Source organism: Homarus americanus, unplaced genomic scaffold (assembly GCF_018991925.1).
Source record: "Homarus americanus isolate GMGI-L3 unplaced genomic scaffold, GMGI_Hamer_2.0 scaffold44060, whole genome shotgun sequence".
In the NCBI taxonomy this organism is placed as follows: Eukaryota; Metazoa; Arthropoda; class Malacostraca; order Decapoda; family Nephropidae; genus Homarus; species Homarus americanus.
The window spans coordinates 4,056,606-4,075,136 of NW_024756871.1; the positions used below are offsets into that span (position 1 = coordinate 4,056,606).

General features: G+C 44.0%; 1 protein-coding gene across 1 annotated transcript; it reads right to left on the reverse strand.

Moving 5' to 3' along the window:
- Positions 1-251: 251 nt before the first annotated feature.
- LOC121856965 (F-box/LRR-repeat protein 14-like) lies at positions 252-4,423 on the reverse strand. Its single transcript, XM_042352755.1, has one exon. The coding sequence runs from the start codon at positions 4,421-4,423 to the stop codon at positions 3,062-3,064; it is 1,362 nt and encodes a 453-aa protein (XP_042208689.1). The 3' UTR covers positions 252-3,061.
- Between the last annotated feature and the right edge of the window lie 14,108 nt (positions 4,424-18,531).

Below are 18,531 nucleotides of genomic sequence, written 5' to 3' on the forward strand. Positions count from 1 at the left end.
TGACCTCTGATGACCCTCAAGCCAACATTAGTATTCCAAGTAGTTCCAACCATTTCCTAAATGTAATGATAGAGATCACCAATAAGGGGTTAAAACTTCTTGACCTGCAAAAACACATTGTGCTAGAAAAACCTGCTTCTGGTCCCATCAAACTTGGAAAACAAACTACCCGACCATGAAGACAGATGACCCGCTTCGGTATTATTGTAAAGGAATCTATTCGTATAAATACCAATTACTTTTAGAGTATTTTAGTAAAGGAAGTATTATAACCTTTGGGTATTTTCTTGTAATAATCTAACATAAGAATCTGTATCTTCGCATAATTCACTCTTCATATTAGAAAGTATTTGTTTACTTATTTTAAAAACTCTTAATTGATGAAGGTTCTAATGAGAGCTAGAAACCAACAGCCTTAGAAACATATCACTGTGGATTAAGGGGAAACACATTAAATCATCCTTATAGTACTTTAACGGGACGAACTGGGGGAGGATATACAAGCCCCACTTAACAATAAGTTAATGGACTTAAGAATCTGACTCGGTTCCATCTCTCGTGAGGCAAGAACTCGACAATAAGAGTCACTTAAAGGTGGGATGTAGAGAGAGAGAGAGTTGGGTCTCTCTCTCTCACTCCCCAGTACCCTTGTAGCTCGGTCGAGGATCAAGCTGCAATAGTGCCTCTCAATAATTAATTAGACTATTGTATGAGCAGCCGCCAGTCCTACATGTTAATTGCAACCAGGTTAATATAGTGTAGATATCTGGCAGCTGCTCTGTTATGTATTTACAGTTATATCTATGGTGGATATTTTATACATATATTAGCAACAGGTTACTCACATGTTACGTGTTCATCTCGGATTATGTTTCTAAGACAGCTTTATTCTAATTATGGATGTTAATTTTATCACCCAGGCTAGTTTCCTTATTCTGCAGGTATAATTATTTATGGGTAGTTATACTTCGTACGCCTTGATATATTAATTAAGGAATATATATATATATATAAATTTGAGTTAAAGGGCCAGCGGTACATAAGGGGTGCGGGTAAGAAGGGTGTTTCGTGGGGAGGAACTAATCTGGACGTGGAGCATGATGGTAGGAACTGTACTGGCAGGATATAATAACATACAGGTAATAAAGGAACTACAGTAGGCATATTGGCCAGAATAAAGTAGCAGCTATTTAAACCCAACTTTGGATGATGTTATATAGTTAGTCAATATAGTTCGTAAAGGCCTATACAGCGTCGTGGTTGACTGTGGTACTGTTGATGGGGTCATGACACTCAGGGCTATAAGGTACAATGGGTTAGGTTAGGTGTCAAGTATGAGCTCTGAATTTAATAGTGAAAAAAATTAAGACATTTTCAAAATATAAAGATGTTTAGACTTTGATAAATGATAAACACAAATACTCATAACAGACACCAGTACGGCAAGTAATGACATACAACCGTGATATAATGATTTGGGGTAAATTGCCACACATACCAATCAAATCAGGACAGGTAATTGTACTGTGATAAATACCTATTGTTGTGGTCAAGGAAAGACAACACGTGGAGGTGATAACAGTTGTTCCCGGGAGTAAAACTATTTAAATAATCACATTGGTAAAAATAAAAATGTTTAACCGGGAAGTGACTGACTGGAAAAAAAAATAAGGGAGGAGGGATTGTCTCAGCTCAGGTGACATGTGTGCCCCGCGGCCCCTGGCATGGAGAGAGAGGGGGAGGGGGTGTACAATGCTAACCCACAATACACTTGAGAAGTTGTCCGGAAACAACCAGATATAAACGATGATTGGAGTCTGTGGGTGAGGGGGAGGCAGAGTCAGCGTAATGTGTGGTAGAGATACCGGTCATTATTCAAGGCTCCATTCAGTATAAGTTAATAGTAAACAGATGGGAAGTTTACAACAACAAGGATGTGTTACGTTGCTTAGTGCTGACTGGAACAGGTATTACGGGTCTACCCTCCCCGCCTCCCTCCCGCCCACGTGACTCTCATTCCTGATAACATCGTCTTCACCAGCTAGTATATATAAACATGCTACTGGTGATGTATGTATGTATGTTCATAGCCTGCTGACATGCAGTATTACTTATGAAGTCTTACTCCAGGTACCTTCTTCACATTTTGGGCTTCATACCTTAAGCCCGCATTTAATATATAAATCTATGTTTATATTATATATAATATTTACACAAGAAGCATTGATATTGCATCTTAAAACACTAATTACAGGATCATTCATTCTAGTGGAACATCGCCTACAGTGTACCGCTTCTTAGCTAGGCATAATATCCTTAGTTATACTCGCACATACACACATATCACATGGGTTATCACGGCACTACATTATATACAAATGGTCATATGTTCGAGAATTCAATGGCATTTCTTCACTAACTTTGACACCAAACTTGACAGTTGGCATTGATTGGCACCGTGGTCCCTCTTCAGTGTTGCCACAAACCTTACAGTTGCGAGGGACCTTTGAACAATGTAGGATACGCAATGGACACTAATATGGTGTCATTTCGTTGTATTTACCGATATACAGTATAAGACCTTCTTAAAACAGAAAACCTTAGCGAATACCTGTGAAGTCAGCAACACTTTCATGGCACGGAAGAGGGAAACTGTTCATTCATGGTGGGAGGATTGAAGGTGAGGTTTCATGGCACTGGTTAGACACGTTCACATGACGACACAAGATAACTCTTCGTGGACACCTGTTCAGTGCGAGGCGACACTGGGATTGGTTTTGAATGGTATACATTATAGGAATATTTCCCTGACACACTTCAGCAAGTCTCCACGAAGTGTCTATCTGTATAGCACAGCCCTTAATAGTGAAGCCGCAGAAGCAACATGGTACCGAGTATACGACCAAGGAAATATTCACTGTCACGCGGTCCTGGCAGAGGTTACCGTAGACTTGGAGCCAGTACCTGCATGAGGATAATTTTACCTTGAGTGTTTGGTGGGACTGAGCACCTGGTGGTCCTGGGCCGGAGATTGGTTATGGTGTCCTAGGTGAGACAAGCGTCACCGCCTGTGTTTGTGCCACAGACCCAGGTTTAGCACAGACAGGCGGGGTAACTGCATGATTCTCTCTAGTCCCACCGTAGTGATGCGGTTACAACCGTAGAGGTCGATGCAGTAAAGGTTGGTGAGGTGTTCGGCGATCAACTGCAACCCCTTGTCAGTGACTCTCACACACTGACCGATGTTGAGGGTGTCTAGCTCGTGCAGTGTTCGTGCGATGCGATGGATGCCGTCGTCACTGATTTGACACGCCGAACAGGAGAGTGAACGTAAGGTAAACAAGCCCTGGGATATGTGAACCAGTGCCTGGTCCCCGATCTTGTCACAGAAAGACACATCCAGCGTGGTTATCCGCGAACCCCCCTCCGCCAGGTAGGCTATTCCGATGTCCGAGATGTTATCACACGATCTTAGGTTTAGTTCACGAAGGCTAGGCATCCGCGCTAGATATTTGAGTCCAGAGTCTGTGATGCTAGCGCAGAAGGAGAGGTTTATACTCTTGAGGTTAGGGAGGCCGTTAGCGACATGCCGGAGGGCCTCGTCTGACAGCTTCTGGCAGTCTTGGAGGCCCAGGTGCTCGAGCGCCGTAGTGCCGTCAGCTGCCTCCTGGTGCTGCCCGGCCAGGTAGGCGATACCCTGGTTGCTCACTAAACAACACGATCTTAAGTTTAGTCTCCGTAATTTCTTTAAACCCCACGCCACTAACAGTAGTCCAGTGTTCGTAATGTAAGAACATCCTCCCAGCTCCAACACCTCCAGGTTCCTCAGCTGTTGCGCTATTTTGCCCAACGAGGAATCGGAGATCTGTTTACAGAGCGAGAGGTTGAGGTGGGTGAGGGAGGGACACTCATTGGCGAAGGCGTGCGTGAGGCTGATGTCAGAGACGTTGTAGCAGCCGGACAGGTTGAGGGAGGTGATGTTGGGCACACCGCTGATCACGTCCCTCAGCACCCGCCGCAGCGACAGCACCTGCACGCGGCGGATACCTCGACACCCCAGCGACTCGAACAAAGACGGGTTGGCCCTGCGCAGGTGGAGCTTGGCCTCTACTCCTCTCCACACACTCTTGTGATAGGCAGCGTCACGCCAGTTAGTACACACTTGAGCCACACGCCCCTTGTCTTTAACGTCCAAGTAACTGAATATGAGTGCTAAGATCTCTGGGTATAAACACGAAATATGTGTAGTTTGTGGACACGATGTGTCCTCTCCACAGACCTCCATCTTGACTGGCGAGAGGTTCTCTCCATAGCTGTTGCTTGGACTTCGCAAGTCACGTGAACCCACAGTCGTTCTTTCATTGGCTAGTGGATCGTGACGTTGTGCGCGGGAAATTTGAACACAGCGAGGCGGCGTCGGCATGATACACTCGAGGAAGTCGTGGTCCAACCTTTCTCACTCGAGTCTCCCACATTTCTCCTCTCTCTCACTAGATACATCATGTTCTATGTATCTTAAAGAACCGTCTCTGAGGTAGACTTAAAATAAAACTGTAACGCATAATTCAGAAACGAATTTAATCTGATAGACAGAGCGACTCTCTCATGACACATACAGAACTATACAATATAAAGTGAGCGAACGAAAGGTAATAAAATTACCTTGTGCGTCGGGCCGTGGGCCGAGCGGGGGGAGTGGGGGCGCGGAAAGGGGGGGACTTACTCCGAGTAAGAAAGGCATGAGCTCTGGGAATGTACGCTCTAGTCCAGTAGGGGACCAGCCTTGTGTGTGCCCTTTTCACCCTAAGGTGAAAATGAATTAAATCTATGTGCTAGAGTGGCTTAAATTCCATTTTATATATCTAAATATAATATTTTAATGTAAAGTATTGCTCATTCTCAGGGCTTTTGTTTACATTATGAGTTGGTGACGTAGTTGATACTTTGCTTAATTAGATAAAAAGGGCCATTATACGCGGCCAAACTGTAATATAGATAAAATAAGGTGATCCCTGGAGATGGTAGTGAATGCCCTTGTTAACCGGAGGTGGGTCGGGCGTTGGGGTTGAGAGAGGGTAGTGGAATGCGGGGAGAGAGAGGAGAGAGAGAGGGAGGGAGGAGAGAGAAAGGGAGGGGAGGGACAAGTGAGTCGGGGGGGAGAGGGGGGGGGAACCCTTACACACTTTCACGACAAGTTTTTCAGTATCGATTTTAAGGGTATTTAATATTGGCGAGAGAGTGTTCTTATTTCTCCCGGCAGTAATTTTATATTTTATTGAACTTACGTACATACATCATCCCATCGTAAGTGTGTGTGTGTGTGTGTGTGAGGTAAAGGGGAAAAATATAAGAGTATTGATTGAAACAGAGAATGACAGAAAAGAGAGAGAGAGAGAGAGAGAGAGAGAGAGAGAGAGAGAGAGAGAGTACATACTGTTTATTCTTAGATCTCTGGAAGTCATCAGTAGTAGCATAGCACTTGATCATATTTTAAGGTCACTCACAAGTTCTAATATTTCACCTCTTCTCAACCTCACCTCACAACCTCACCTCACCTCCCAACCTCACCTCACCTCCACACCTCACCTCACCTCCAACCTTCTCACCTCTTGATAACTCTGGTGCGTCCAGGTGCCCCCTCGATGCTGTGTGTTAAGAAAAGATGTTCTTGATAAACCTCTTTTTTTTAATTCTTTTTTTTAAACCCGATTTTTCTTGTTTCTGTTTTTTTTCTGTTTAACTTTTTTTTTATTTGACGAGATGGAATATTTGTCTCATATTAACTTGTTTGTTGGTTGTTTGCTTGTCTTGTTTATAGTATATGTTTACACTCTAGCGTTCACAGTTTTTTATATTCAGTGTTTACGGACGTCACTCAACTGGGTGACTTAAGAGCAAAAATCACATAGGAATTGTATTAACTTTGTCTAGATTTTGCCTAACATGTGGTTCCTCCTCCTCGAATGACCTTACTCATGTTAAGGTCAAAGGTTACCGGAAGTTAGTGTGCACTCTAGAAGGATTGATTTGGTTAGGTCAGATTAGGTCAGGTCAAAAGGAAAAAAATATATTACAAATCTTTATTTAGAGAAAAATACAAATGCTATACTATAATATAATAGCTCCAACATATCTTGAGGTAGCCTTTAGTTGAATCGATTCTGTCTTTACCTGCACTGTCTATGTACAAAGTGGCCGATGAATTCCAAAATGAACACTATGACCCCTGTTGTCTCGGTAGGGCTGTCAAAATCCTTCGTCCGTTGCCATATTGTCTAACGCAAAATTGTAAAAAAAAGAAAGTTCATTGTTTGTATATGTCGAACCAATGTGAATTTGCATGATGATTTTACTGTGAATCTCTCTCTCTCTCTCTCTCTCTCTCTCTCTCTCTCTCTCTCGCAGATCTAAAACTCCGAATTCAAGCAAATAAATTATCGAAGTGTAATTAGACAGCATCAGATTCACCTAATTACATAAAGTACTGTACATACAAAGACAGGTTCCCGTCCACAGAGACAGAATAACTCAATAGCGTGCAGACCGTCTCTTTTCGAGGGGACTGGTTGTGAGGGCGAGACAGCTGTACGAGTGAGTGAACGAGAGAGAGAGAGTAGAGGGGAGGAGAGAAGGAGAAGGAGAAGTGGCAAGGACAATTGTAAATAGATGAATGCAGAAGTTGAAGAGGTTAGGGATTGAAATGGTCCAGGGAATGAAGAATGAAAATCCAGTGAATGAAGAATGAAGGGTAGTTTAAAGAATGAGTGAATATAAACCCCCCCTCGGGAATGAAGAATGAAAAGGTGTGTGTGTCTGGATTGAAGAATGAAGGAGTTTCTTTTAGTGATGAATGACAAGGTTTCTAGGATGGTTAAGACAACAGGATTGATAGATAGATAGATAGATAGATCAGTGCAGTGATAGATACACGTACATGTACACATATGTAAGTACAGATACAAATTCACGGACAGACACAGATACAAGTACACACAAATACAGACATACGTATACAGGTACATATTTGACATTGATTTTGATTCTAAATAAAGACTTTGACAGAGATTTTGACATTGTGGTATTGAAACTGAACTTAAGATTCAAAATATCACTTCAATTTTGTAATTGGTATTGAGTCGCGGGATTGACTTAGGAATATGGGGGGTAGAATATGACCTACTGTTTACTGAAGGTCGCTTAAACACAGAGTACAACTTGAGGTAGGCAAGATGTGCTGAGAGTCGTAAGAATTACCACAATATCCGAGGTTGTTTCATTACACTATTAACTCTAGTAACTTTCAAGGTTTATCTGTTGTTCTGTATGTTATATTTATATGTCATCCTCGAGGTCACCGATTACCTCATCATTCAAGGTAATTGTGTTGCTAATCTTTATATCACCTTCCGAGATTCTGTTTAGAAGCTGTTGTCTCAAGGTTTTCGGATAGGTATCTGGGTTAATTTTGTTTACCTGTCGATTTTTACTCAGGTGTGTTAACTTTTAAGCTTCTCGTAATACAGTAGAGGGTATAATCTGTCTGACGTAACACCTGTTGGTTTACACGTGTTAGGTTATGTATTGTGTTGTGTAACTTCTTGACCAGCTGTTATGTTGTATCTTAATGTTTTATTTTGTATTTTGTATTTTTTCTTATCAGTTTTGTACTTTTTGTAATATTGTATTTATATAATGAATGTTTTTATCTATATTATCTAGAGGAGAAAATTGCACAATGTGATTTAAATTGAGACGTTGTTGAAAGACGATGGAGAATGGGAAGTTTAAATCAAGGGTGAGAGAGAGGAGAGGTGAAAGGGGAGGGAAAGGATGAGAGTAGAAAGACAGACACACGTAAGAGGATAAAGCTGGTAGGGGAAGTGAGAGCCAGATTGTATATGTAGATTTAAAGGATTGTGTAAAATACTGGCTTTGGGGATTGGCATTGAGAAATACTCGTCTATTATAGGTGTGGGAGGGGGTAATATTGCACCATAGGCCTAGGGGAAGGGAGTAATATGGCGCTATAGGCCTAGGGTCGGGAGGGGATGGGGGAAAAGACTTTTAAAATACCTGTATAAGTCATAAATAATCGCCAAAACATTCCTAACTTAACCGGATGTGAGAGAATTCTTGAGTTACGATTGAGTTTCAGTGAAGTTTCGACGCCATTATGGATACCAACTTTTGTGTAGTTTTGTAAGCGAGTGAGTTAGATAGGTTCTCACGTCTCCAGTTACGACGGGGGAAATATATCGTAGGAACCTTTGAGAATCGTGATCTTAAGAGGGAAGAAGAGACGTGGGACTCGTATTTTATATAGGGAAAGAAAAAGGATATGGGGGAACGACCAGTGAGACGGAAGGGGTGCTAAAGTGAAGGAAAGGAAAAGGGAAACAGGTGGGAGGGATATGGGGGAAAGAAAGGGTGATTTGAGGGAAGGGGTGGCGTCCAGGGAAAATATAGGATACCGTGGGAGGGGAGAGGAAAGGTAGGGACTAGACCATGGAAGGGGTGGGGTAAGGAAAGGGTGATAGGGGGAGCCACCATTTAGTTTAACATCTTTGTTGGCAAAATTGTGGTACTATTTGCTTATGGCTCTAATATGAGTAGTTCAGTCAGGTCATGACACTGGAGGTGCCACTATGATCACTGCCACACCTGTCACATCTCCCACACCTGTCACACCTGTCACACCGTCCACACCTCCCTACACCTGTCACACTTTACACACCTGTCACACTTTACCTTTTGCCAGTCCATCTTTGTTTCCAGCAGTGTTCTTAAGGTAAATGAGAGAGGGAGAGATAGTGAGATGGTGAGAGAGAGAGAGATAGTGAGATGGTGAGAGAGAGAGAGATGGTGAGATGGTGAGAGAGAGAGAGATAGTGAGATGGTGAGAGAGAGAGAGAGAGATAGTGAGATGAATGGTGTGAGGGAGGAGGTTGTGGTGTGAGGGAGGAGGTGTGGTGTGACGGAAGGAGGAGGGACCAGTCAGGACTGCTCCTGCTACAAAGGCTGGGAGGTCAGAGGTGAAGGTGGACGAGGTTGGAGGTTATTGGTGGAGATGGAGACGGAGGTTGTTATTGTGGAAGGAGGTGGTGGTGAAGGGTTGGGATGGTGGTAATAGTGGTGGTGGTGGAATGAGGTGGTTGTGAATTATGGTGAAACCGTAGTGGTAAAGGTGTGTGTGTGTGTGTGTGCGTGTGCGTGTGTGTGTGTGTGTGTGTGTGTGTGTGTGTGTGTGTGTGTGTGTGTAAGGGTTATTGTGACACTAACCCACCCTCCCCCACCTTACTCCCTCACCCCCACCTCATCTTACCCCCTCCCCCCTCACCACCCCCACCCACCTCCACCACCCATATTCACCATGACCTTCACTGCCTCGCTCCACTATACCCCCCCACCCACCCTCCACCCAAAACCTCTCCTCCACCACGAATCAGGGTGGTTGGGTGGAGTCTGAGGTCCTTGGGTGCAGTGGGTGGAAATGGGTGGAGAGAGTTTTGAAAGAACACAGGGAACAGCAATGAATGAGGGACGTAGGGAATGAATGAAGAACGTAAAGAATGAATGAAGAATTTAGAGAATGACAGAAGAACGTAGAGAATGAATGGGGGAATGAAGAATGCAGAAGACGAAAGAGGAAGAGGCGAGGCACCGGAGGAGGAAATACAATAACACAGTGACGGGAAATCGGCAGTTATAATGCCTGGCCTTAGCGGGAGGAAGGGAAGAGGGGGGAGGAAGGAGGGAGGAGGAGGAGAGGAGAGGAGGAGGGAGGAGGAAGGAGGAGGAGAGGAGAGGAGGAGGAGGAGGGGAGGAGGGGGAGGGAGGAGAGGGGGAGGGAAGGAGAGAGGAGAGGGAAGGAGGGAGGAGAAGGAAGGAGGGAGGAGAAGGAAGGAGGGAGAAGGAAAATGACGAGCAGGGAGAAGAGGTGGAAGGATGGAGAAGGGAAAAGGGGAAGGAGAGGAAGAGGTGGAAGAAGGGAGAAGGAGAGAAGAGGAGTAAGTATAGGGAAGGAAGAAGGAGGACAGATGAAGGAGGGACTAGAGAAGAATAGGGTGGGGAGAGGAGGAGAGGGAAATAGGGGAGAGAAGCGGAGGGAGAGGAGGAAGACGAGGAGGGAGGGAAGAATAGAGAGAAAAATATGAATGTAGATAGGATCAAAGGGGGAGAGAGAGGAAGAGGAAGGAGGGGGAAAGAGAGGGAGAACAATAGAGACACAGGGGGAAGAAAAAAAGGGAGAGGGAGAGAAGAAGAAGAGAGAAGAGAGAGAGAATACCAGGTAATAAATGAAGACAGGTGAGGTGAAATTAATCAACGGTGGTGTTCCTTGCTTTTAGCTCCTCGACAGACAGGTAGCTTAGTGTGTCTGTGTCTCTGTCTAGTTCCTTCACAGACAGTTAGGAAAGTAGTTATTATGTCTGTGTGTCAATCTAGTTCCTTAACAGACAGGCAGGGTCACACGCCACCATTAAACCAGAATTAACAGGTTACCAAGTACCTGACTGGGCCTAGTACCCGACTTCTCGATACCTTGACTGGGCAGGTACCCGATTTACCGATAACGTGATTGGGCAGGTACCCGACTTGCCGATATCCCAACGAGATCCATAACATCATCGGTACCTACATCATCACCCGAATTATCCGATATGAGTCTCACACGCTACCTGGATTACACACAAACTAATTAAGCCCAGGTAAGCCTATTAACCTGCGCCCAGATTATCCGGCACCTGATGTACCCTATAACCGATTTGTCCAAGTCACTGGTTGAGCCGATAACAGGAATTCCAGCGTTGTTATCGGTTTAGAGGGGACGTTTGTCGGGCTTCTGTTTGTCGGACTTCTGTTTGTCGGGCTTCTGTTTGCCGGGATGAAGTCGGGAGAGGGGATGGCTGATACGGGAGGTGAGGTTTTGTTGTTGATGACGGAGTGAGTGAGGGCACGTGGGGTGATTTACCTGTGATTTACCTGTGATTTACCTGTATATGGTATTATTATTATTGCTTATTATTATTATTATTATTATTATTATTATTATTATTATTATTATTATTATTATTATTATTATTATTATTATTGAAGGTCTGTGTGTGTGTGTGTGTGTGTTAAATGAATTAATTTAATATATTTTGCTAACTATTTATTTTTCTGGGGGTAATTTTGGGTTGAGAAGACAAAGGAATTACAAGTAAGAATAAAAATGGAAGATAAAGGAGAGAGAGAGAGAGAGCAGTGTATTGAGAAGTTGGTCACAGAGACGGTAAGGAGGTGATGTAAGGGGGCTGTGAGAAAAGCAGAGGGGGGGGGTATGGAGGGTGAGGGTGGGGGGGTTTGGGGGGTGAGGGAGGTAGAGTGTTATGGGGGAGGAGAGTTTGGAGGGAGAGAAGGTGAAGTAGAAATGAGAAAGGAAAAGTGGAGAGAGAGAGAGAGAGAGAGAGAGAGAGAGAGAGGGGGGTGGGCGGGTGAAGGTGTATGATAGGCCTAAGGCATCCCCCTCTCCTCCTCCTCCTCCTTCCCTCCCTCCTTCTCTCTCCCTCCTTCGCTCTCCCTCCCCATAAACCTTAAGGAGTGAGCTGGCATAATGGAAGTGACCGTTAGCAAACAGTGAGGGTTGTCCAGGCTGGGCTATAGAGGTCTTGCTGGGACGCTTGCTAGGTGCTAGGAGGAGGGAGGGGTCGTGTATGTCCAAGGAATGCTATAGGGCTCTCTCTCTCTCTCGACTTGTGAAAGAGACCTAGGGGTACTTGTAAGCCCGGACCTACGGCCTAGAAAACAGTGCGTTAATGTTCGAAATAAGGCAAACAGAGTATTGGGTTTTATATCTAGAAGTGTAAGTAATAAGAGTGCAGAGGTCTTATTGCAACTATATCTTGCGCTAGTCAGGCCGCGCCTCGATTATGTGGTTCAGTTCTGGTGCCCCTATTATAGAATGGATATCATTTCACTAGAGTCGGTGCAGCGAAGAATGACAAAAATGATTCCGGGACTTAGAAACCTTCCATAACAGGTTAGGTTAAAGAAACTTAACTTGCATTCCCTAGAAAGACGAAGAGTGCGGGGAGATATGATAGAAGTATTCAAGTGGGTGAAAGGAATCAATAAAGGTGATATAGATAAAGTTCTTATAATATCCGAACAGGATAGGACTCGGAACAACGGATTCAAGTTGGATAAGTTTAGGTTTAGGAGGGAGATAGGAAAGAACTGGTTTACAAATAGGGTGGTGGACCAGTGGAACAAGCTTAGCAACTTTGTAGTAAGTGCTGGAACGCTGGAAAGTTTCAAAGGGAGGCTGGATAGATTTATGGATGATAGAGAGTGGTAGTAACTCTCGACAGGAGCTGCCATGCACAGGCCAACCGGCCTATTGCAGACTCCTTATTTTCTTATGTTCTTATATTTTCTCTCTCTCTCTCTCCTTGTATACTAGTTTCAACCTCTGTATCTTACCCCTTGTAATCTAATGAATCCCTAGTAGTTTAATCTCACCTTCCTAGTACTGTACCCTCATCTCAGCCACCTAGTATAAGAAATGAATAGATTAAGATGAGTCATAGTAAAAGGCCTATCTTTGAAGAAGCTTAGAATGAGCATAATGAACCACAAAATGAATGACCTCCTATGACCTACGACCCTAATGACCCTGAGCTTTAGGGTTAATATTATATATCATTATCCTCGACATTGACCCTAGTAAACATGCCAACAAAAGACTAACCTAACCTAACCACACAATAGTTTACAGTTAGCAGTATGTAAACAGTTTACCAGGAGAGAGGCTGTTAATTTCACGATACAATATGTGTAAAAAAAATAAACCACTACAGTTTTTCTCGCTTTCAACCCCACTGTATTTTTTTGTATTTTTTTCCTGTGTTTTTTCCTATAACTATTTGTCTTTAGTGTTGTTAAATTAATGGACTGATATATATGTTTTTTTTTGAGATTACGATAGATGTAGTTATGTATTACGATAGATAGAAGAATTACAGGATATTTATGTATTTTGTATCTTTAAACGTTGTGTATAAATAATATGTATCGGGGTGTGTACTCGGGGATTATAGTGAGTTATCTTTTAAGAACTTTATTCAAATATATTTTTCAGTCCCTTTAAGTTTGTCACAGTTTGGTGTGTGTGTGTGTGTGTGTGTGTGTGTGTGTGTGTGTGTGTGTGTGTGTGTGTGTGTGTGTGTGTGTGTGTGTGTGTGTGTGTGTGTGTGTGTGTGTGTGTGTGTGTACTGACCACCACAGCCTGGGTTTGCCGATGGTATTTTTTCCTTCACCCCCCCACTACCCTTTAAACCAGCGGTGTTGCCTCTCTACGGTGTAAGGTGGGTGTGGGTCCTCCTGCCGGCCGGTGGAGGAGCAGCCCGGGTTGTGGTGTTCACGGTCAGCCCGCCAAGGTCCTCCTCCTGTCAGGTACAGAGTAGCGGAAGAAAAAAAAAACCTTCTCCGTGATGCACGACGAAGCTGGTGTTCCCACGAAACTTTTCTCAAGTTTAATAAGTTTTGATTTCGTACATTGCGACTTGTCTCAAACTGGCTAAACTCAGGTGGCTACACGTGGAATATACTTCTTTATATATATTATTTAATTGGTTATGGCAGGTAGGTCGTGGATTGTCTCTGCAACACACCGACTGTGCTACTCAATAAATGGTAACAGATGTATAATAACTTTCTTGAAAAATGAGAACGATTTATCGACTTTATATTGGCCAATATCGCCGACGGCGGACACTGCCAGACGGGACACGGGAGGGAGGGACCAAGGTAGGTAGGTAGGTGGCATGGGTAGGTAGGTAGGTAGGTAGGTAGGTGGCATGGGTAGGAGGTAAGGAGGGAGGGTGAGGAGGGTTGCCAGGGAAGGGACTTTAAGGCTGCCACTGCACGATAATCATTCACCTCTCCTCGTTCTTCAAAGTTTCACGTCCTTAGTTGGGATTCTTGAGTCACTTGTATTAAATAGAATAAAGTAAGAAAAAAAACCAATCAATGTAAAACCAAATCCGTTGAGAATATCATGTCATGTGTTGGATAAATCGATCTTGCCACCATCATCATCATCATCATCATCATCATCATCATCATCTTCATCATCATCATCATCATCATCATCATCACCATCACCATCATCATCACCATCATCATCATCATCATCATCATCATTGTTCACTTGAGACCACTTCATCATTACACCAATAACTATTATCGAACAGTAATTATGACTTAACAACCTGTATATCATAGGGGTAGTGGTGGTAGCGGTGGTGGGGAATTCTATCTCGTCTATATTGTACGTACAAATATAATTCTTATGCTATATTTTTCAATGTTATTTTTGTTCATTAGTTTTAAATCCACATGTTAATCAATTTCTTATTATCCTCACTTACGAGTTTATATTATACGAAGGCTTGTGACTAGACTCCCTGTTCACTACCACTGTGCTCGGATGACTTACTGCTTCACTCTTCTGCCTACACAAACTTTTTCTCGTTTAATTTATTACCTCCGTCGTAGTACACTTGTGTAATTTACATTTTGTTTTAGGATTTTTTGTGTGTGTGTTTGTTTATTTTTACGGTAATTGTGTTTTTGTATAGTGTGGTAATGATAAGTTTGTGTGTGTGTGTGGAGAGAAAGGTTTCAGGACTGAGGAGGAAGGTGAGGTGTATCCTAGGAGGTGGTAACCCTGGTGCCTTTAATTCTCTCTCTTTCTCTCTCTATCTCCCTCTCTCTCTCTCTCTCTCTCTCCCTCTCTCGCATGGCCACTACCGCTTTAAGATGGCCTCATTACCTTCCCTGACCTTACTTGTTGTCCCGGGGTGACCTTGTAAGTCCCTTCTCTGACCTTACTTGCCCCGGGGTGACCTTTCAAGTCCCCCCTCTAACCTTACTTGCCCCGGGATGACCTTTCAAGTCCCTTCTCTGACCTTACTTGCCCTGGGATGACCTTTCAAGTCCCTCCTCTAATCTTACTTGCCCCGGGATGACCTTTCAAGTCCCCCTCTGACCTTACTTGCCCCGGGGTGACCTTTCAAGTCCCTCCTCTAACCTTACTTGCCCCGGGATGACCTTTCAAGTCCCTTCTCTGACCTTACTTGCCCTGGGATGACCTTTCAAGTCTCTCTCTTAGACTTCGTTGACCGGAAACGTTTGCCACCGGTAGTAGGGAACGTTTTTTTCCCTAGTAATCTAAAATTCCGATCCACTGACCTATCCATTCATACTGTGCCGTAGGAGCTGTTTTATTGACCTTATCCATCCGTCTTGGTATGGTTAAACGTTCTGTTGTTTGGGATCACCTGAAGATTAGCCCCCAGTTTATTTCACGATAAGATTAACTACCCAAACGCTAAATTAACCTAACCTAACCTAATTCTACAGCATACTATACAATGCAATATGAACGAACCTTATGCGACAGTGTGGGGAGGAGGAGGTTAGGTTAGGTTAGCGTTAGGTTAGGTTAGGTTAGGTTAGCGTTAGAGTGAGTTAGGTTAGGTTAAGTTAGCTTCAAGTAGTTAATGTTATCGTGAAATATACTGGGGGGCTAATCTTCAGGTGATCCCAAATACGAGGGTATCAGTGGGAGGCGAGAGTAAGGAATTAAACCATCAACACTATAGGCATTATAACACGTTGTCAGGGGAATTAGTCTCCTTGTTTTTGCCTCATGCTGGTCATCACTACGTCTTGTTTAGTCAGCTTATCGTTCCCCCGCGAAGGATTTTTTTTTTATATATTATTTCGCTGAGTTGGAGGCTTTGGTGACCCCATGTGTGCTGGTGTTGTGGTCTTTCTTGTCGTGCGTCACCCGTTTGTGCGTCATACGTCGTGCGACAATAGCTTGTTTTACGTCTGGTGTTTGTTGTTCGTCTTGCATCTTGCCTCCGTTTTCTTGCGTCATGTGTCCGTCGTTATGTCGTTCATCTTGCGTCGTCCGTTTTGCGTCGATTGTCCGTTGGGTCTCTTGTATTCCTTGTCCGTCCTGGCATGTGGCGTCCGTCGTCGCGTACGTCGTCCATCATGCGTCGTCTTGCTTGTTGTGTCGTAGAACCATCAGTCCTCGGCCGCTTTTTCAATACGTCTCTTGTAGAATGTTTTAACCTGAAAGCAATAAAGGAATTTACTCATCTTGAAAAAATAGCTGTAGAGCGTGTACCATCATCGAAGTCTACAGCGCTTTATGAGGATTCCACAGCCCATCACAACAGCAGATCACATTGCAGCATCTTACCACAGCATATCACAGCACCACAGAACAACTTAATAGCACAACACATCACAGCACATAACCTGACACCACAACACACCACAGCACACCACCATAACACAATCATAACACATTACAGCACATCACACAGTATTCCGAAGTCAGAGAGAGACGAGACTTGAGGGCAACAGGGGTCACTATCATAATCTCGGGAGTGGGTGAGGAGAGGTGAGGGGGATCACTATCATAATCTCGGGAGTGGGTGAGGAGAGGTGAGGGGGATGGGTGAGGTGAGGGATCGGTGAGGGTGAGGGACCGGTTAGGGTGAGGGATCGGTGAGGGTGAGGGACCGGTGAGGGTGAGGGATCGGTGAGGGTGAGGGACCGGTGAGGGTGAGGGATCGGTTAGGGTGAGGGATCGGTTAGGGTGAGGGATCGGTGAGGGAGAGGAGTGGGTGAGGGAGAGGTGAGAATGAAGGGAATTGTACTCAACCTGTACTGAATATTGCCCCGAGCCTTTGTCCACTAATACGGATGGATCACGGGCCGGTTGTATTTTTAGCCACAAGACTCAGAATTCGGCCAATGGGTCTGGGTATTTTGGTTCAAGGGCGCCATAGCTCCTTATCAAGTGGGTGGATCAGTTGACTTTAACGCTGAAGGGGTTATATCCTGTCCTTGTTCTGTTCCTGTTGTGTTCCTGATGATTCCAAGGTGGTAAGGATGTATTATACCTGGGAGATTGGAGTTTATTATTCACATGAGTTTAAAATACGTATTGTTATTTGTTTATATTGTTTGAGGAGGTGATTTATAAAGGGGTTTTAAAGTCGTAGTAACAGTCGTAGTAGTCGTAATAGTCGTAATAGCCGTAATAGTCGTAATAGTATACAAGTGATGGATGAACTAAAACTCCAGACAGACAGACAGACAGACAGACAAGTACCAGTAAGGAGAACCGTCGCCCGGAGTTCCCTTCACCCACCAATGACACGGTTATGAACGCCAGCCGTGACGAATACCTGGCTCGCCGTCTGCCTGCCTGTGCTGGCGCTGTCCTAGTGAGAGTATTTGGTTCTATCCGTCTAGGCTGCTTGACTATGATTGGTTGGTAGTAAGTGTGTGATTGGCTGGTAATAATACTCGATTGGTTGATATTAATTGTGTGATTGGTTGGTAGTATTACGTAATTGGCTGGTAGTAAGTGTGCGAATGGATAGTTGTAATTGTGTGATTGGCTGGTACTAATAGTGTAATTGGGTGGTACTAATTGTGTGATTGGGTGGTAACATAACCCCCCCCCTCCCCCTCATACCTCACCCAAACATCAGGGGCACTGAAGATGACACAATCACTGCACACCCTTACACACCCTAATCCCCTAATCTCTCAGAGGGTCAGTCACATCTCTTGAGTCACCCTCGATTAGGGCGTAAGTGAACAGATTCTCAGAAGGTCCTCACTGCTTTAGAGTTTGTTGTGGTGGGGAAGCTATCTTGAGGTACACACATAGAACAGTGTGTGTGTGTGTGTGTGTGTGTGTGTGTGTGTGTGTGTGTGTGTGTGTGTGCAAAGTTATGGTTGTGGTAGGTACAGGGATGTGGATATGGTAGGTACAGGGATGTGGTGGTGGTAGGTATAGGGTTCTGGTAGTGGGTACAGAGTTGTGGTTGTGATGATGGTGGTTGTGGTGGGTGCAGGGTTGTGGTAGGTGCAGGATCGTGGTTGTAGTTAGTAGTTGTGGTTGTAATGTAACTGGTTGACCTCAGATGAAACTTATTTTACGTTACCAGAATATTAATAATATGTTAATAATTTCTGTACTTATGGTATAGTAATGTGTGTGTGTCCTGAGGTGGGAGACGAACCCGGTCTTGTTGAGATGAAATTGAATATGGCACTTCACTCCAAGGCACCATTTAATACATTCCTAAGTGCCTGTCTGTCTGTCTGTCTATCTCTCTGTCTGTCTGTCTGTATTAAGTTGATCATATATATGTATTTCTCATGTTTATATTATTATTATTGTTGTTATTATTATTATTTATATTGTTGTTGTTGTTGTTGTATTAAGACGAGACCCAGGGTACAAGTAAGCTGGCTGCCCACTCATACTGGAGCCTAAAAAGGTTGACCAAGAAAGATGAAGAAACTAGACAGTGGCTGAAACCTGATATTATGGTGGTGGTGCCTCTTACTGGACTCCATAGTAACTTAGAGAGAGAGAGAGAGAGAGAGAGACTAACATATAATACGCTCGACCTTTTTGTATACAGGACTGACTGACTGCTGACTGAC